Here is a 3,085-nt window from a genome sequence, read left to right as displayed (position 1 = left end):
AACTCAGTTAAACGTAGGCCTGGGGTTTTGCAGCCTCAGAAGGACTCCAGGTCCTACCAGACAGCCCCACCCAGCGCCCGGGTAGGTGCTCACCATCGTAATTGCGGGCCTCCAGGTCCATGGTGCCCCCAGGCGCGCTGTCCAGCAGGGCCCGCAGGCAGGCGGGGCTGCGGTGCTCACACGCCAGGTGGGCTGCCGTCTGGCCGTGGCGGTCCAGTGCCATGGGGCTGGCACCAGCCATCACCAGGAGCCGGACCACAGACGGCAAGGTGGTGATCACAGCCAGGTGTAGCGGTGTCTGGGGAACAGAGACTGTGAGGGACTCCTGTTTCCTGCCCTGTGACCCAGTCCTGCCTCCCTCAGAATTTCCGGGTCCTGACCCTCAGCAGTAGTCTGAACCAGAAATCTGAGCACCTCCTCCCTCAGATTCAAGCGTCAGGGCCTCCAGCTCTTCTTCCCCTAGGACTCAGGTCCCCAGCCTCACCTGCCGGAGGTTGTTGTAGATATCAAGTTCCCGGCCTCCATGCTGGAAGAGGTTGACCAGGCGATGCACAGCTGGCAGGTTGCCCTGCACCACGGCAATGTGGAGTGGCCTGGGGGTGGAGAATCACAGGCATGAGGGTGGTCACCTCTCACCCCTGTATGCTTAGCAGTGCTAACTCCAAAATGCACAGGATGCTTTAGAAGTAACAGGGGTATCCAACCACTGCTCCCCATTCCCTCCATCCTGGTTCAGGCACCATCATCTTCCTCTTGGAGTGTCCCCTCTTTACTGGCCTCTCTACTAGCACAGAGCCCTGCTGTCTGCTCCCCACATAGCAGCTAGAGAGACCCTTTTAGAACCTAAGTCAGATCATGCTCCTTTTCTGCACAGAATTCTCAAAGTCCTCACCATGGCCCACAGGCCCGGGGTGATCTTGTCTCTCCCTCTTCGATTCCTTTTGATGTCGTCTCTGTTCACTCTCCTCAGTTCACTCTGGCCACTAGCCTCCTTGCTCTTCCTCAAACATACCAAGCATGCTTGCCTCCTAGGCCTTTGCACTGGCTGTTCCCTCTGCCAGGAACAGTATCTCCCCCGCCCCCATATCTTTGAGGCTAACTCCCCTCGCTGGGGCCTCTGCTAAAATGGTAGGGCAGCGGCTCCCCCCCACCCCCAGGCTTTATTTTCCTCCACATCATTACCTGACATCTTACACTGTTTCCTGTCTGAATCTCCCTCAATAGAATGTCAACTCCACCAGGTAAAGCGGTTTTTCCAGTGCCTATGACAGTGGTTGGTGCTGAGAAAGTGCTCCACAAACACCCTGAATAGATGAGGCCCTCTCAAGGATCCCTGACCATCCTTGAAGCTGGGGACCATGTGCTCACCCCGTTCTGGGCCACAGTTTTCTCATCTGTGGAATGGGTTGGGGATGAACTGGATGGTCTCCATCCGTGGTGACTGGAGATCACGTTCAGCCTCCAACCCAAGAGTAGGTACATGGGGCAAGTTTTGCCCAGAAGGGAGATGACGGCACAGGTGGGACAAACAGGGATGAGGGTCGTTGCTTGGGAGGCCGGACTGTGCAACCCTGATCCCCCCATTAGGACTGAAGGACTCCATTTCCTCAGCTTCTGGGAAGGTTGTCAAATCTCGGCTCTCTCTGGGAATTACCCTCCCCTGAAAAGGGCTGCTTGCCCAGGTCATGGGGGTGGGTAGACGCCACCCAATGGCATCCGCTGACTGGTCCGTGTGGGCATAGAAGGCCCAGCCTTCTGGCCCCAACTCTCTGAAAGGCCACTCCAGCTGCCATATTCCCTGTGGGATCCCTGAGGCCCGGTTGAAACTACAGAGCAGCGAATTCTCCCTCTGCCCAGTCCGGCTTTCTCCATCCCCACGGGCACTGAGCTGGAGAACCCTTTCCAATAAACCTCCTGCCAGCTTCTCAGGGCCCCCGAAGCTGGAAGAGCCATTCAGAGCTGAGGACAATCTGGGATGGCTGTAGCGGGGTGGGGGGACGCTGGCGCTGAGTCCATAAGGCTGGCTGAAGTTACACAGGCCCCACAACCTCTATTTAAGGGCCACTTACTGGGGGCAACTTCCTTCTCACCCGCCGCTGCTTGCTGCCAAACCTGGGCCAGGCTAAGAGAGGTGAACGGCGATCCTCCCCACGGCGGAATAGACTTCTAGAATCCACCTCCTAGGTTCTGGAGGCAGGGAAGTTCTGCTGCACCGGAGGGCTTTGCGGGGGCTGAGCCAGGGTTGCAAATCTCTCTTGCCCTGAAGCGTGGGCAAAGTCACGTGGCCCTTTACAGCCTCGGGTTTCTCCTCGGTAAAGTATCTCCCGCAATAGCTCCCAGCTCCCAGGAAGAGATTCTGCAGGTGAAACACTGAACCCGGATCCTGAACCGGGAGAGCCACATTTGAAAAAGAAATCTCGGGGAAGGGGTCGGACCTGGGCCAGGGCCCCCGGGGAAAGGCTCCGTCCCCTCCGCGCACCTCTCAGGACGCCCCGCCTGGGTCCCCTTCGGGGAGGGCGGGGTTAAGCGAGGGCAGAGGGAGAAATGATTTCAGAGAAACCGTCCAGGCCTGAGTTCCCATAAACGCGCGGGCCGCAGGGGGTGGGGCGGGGCTGGAGGAAGTGGGGACGGGAGGGGCGGCCCAGCCCTCGGACTTCCAGTAACAGGTCTGCTGGGCGGGGCTCCGCTTCCTGCTCCCGGGGGAGGGAAGCCTGGCCCTTCGGGGATCTACCCTGTCCACCCCGGCACCCCAACTTCCATCCTCGAATGAGGCGGAGAGGGGAGCCCGACCCAAAGAGCTCTCTCTAGTTACCTTGGGGGTAAGAAAGGACCCCAATTGCTCCAGCCAGGGGACCCCGCTAGAACTCCATGCCTCAGGGTTCAGACTCCAGCTGCCTCTCTGTCCCCCACATCCTGGCATGCATCCTCCTGCGACCCTGGCATAGGATGCCCTAACTCTTGGCGGGTACGGACTGTCCCCATCGCTCCGAGTTTTAGGCTCCCCCGGCTGCCCTGCCGCCCGGCGCCTTACCCGTTCAGCGGTCAAGGCATGTAGTACCCCAACTTCTGCCCTCCGGGACTCAGA

At 59.3% G+C, this 3,085-nt stretch overlaps 1 protein-coding gene and 1 long non-coding RNA gene across 2 annotated transcripts in view; one reads left to right on the top strand and one right to left on the bottom strand.

Annotated features, from left to right (window-relative positions):
* Positions 1-3,085, bottom strand: part of BCL3 (B-cell CLL/lymphoma 3) — a 7,681-nt gene that overhangs the window by 2,371 nt on the left and 2,225 nt on the right. Inside the window, exons 2-3 of the mRNA XM_010852579.1 lie at positions 485-593; positions 94-298 (exon numbers count right to left, since the gene is read on the bottom strand). Of these exons, the coding sequence (XP_010850881.1) occupies positions 94-298; positions 485-593 (314 nt within the window). The remainder of the gene's footprint in view (positions 1-93; positions 299-484; positions 594-3,085) is intronic.
* LOC104997676 overlaps positions 2,070-3,085 on the top strand; it is a 16,289-nt gene continuing 15,273 nt past the window's right edge. Inside the window, exon 1 of the long non-coding RNA XR_826352.1 lies at positions 2,070-2,965. This is a non-coding gene — a long non-coding RNA (uncharacterized LOC104997676). The remainder of the gene's footprint in view (positions 2,966-3,085) is intronic.

This window comes from Bison bison, unplaced genomic scaffold (genome assembly GCF_000754665.1).
Source record: "Bison bison bison isolate TAMUID 2011002044 unplaced genomic scaffold, Bison_UMD1.0 scf7180017864313, whole genome shotgun sequence".
NCBI classification, from domain to species: Eukaryota; Metazoa; Chordata; class Mammalia; order Artiodactyla; family Bovidae; genus Bison; species Bison bison.
This window is presented reverse-complemented; position numbering and strand designations above follow the sequence as displayed.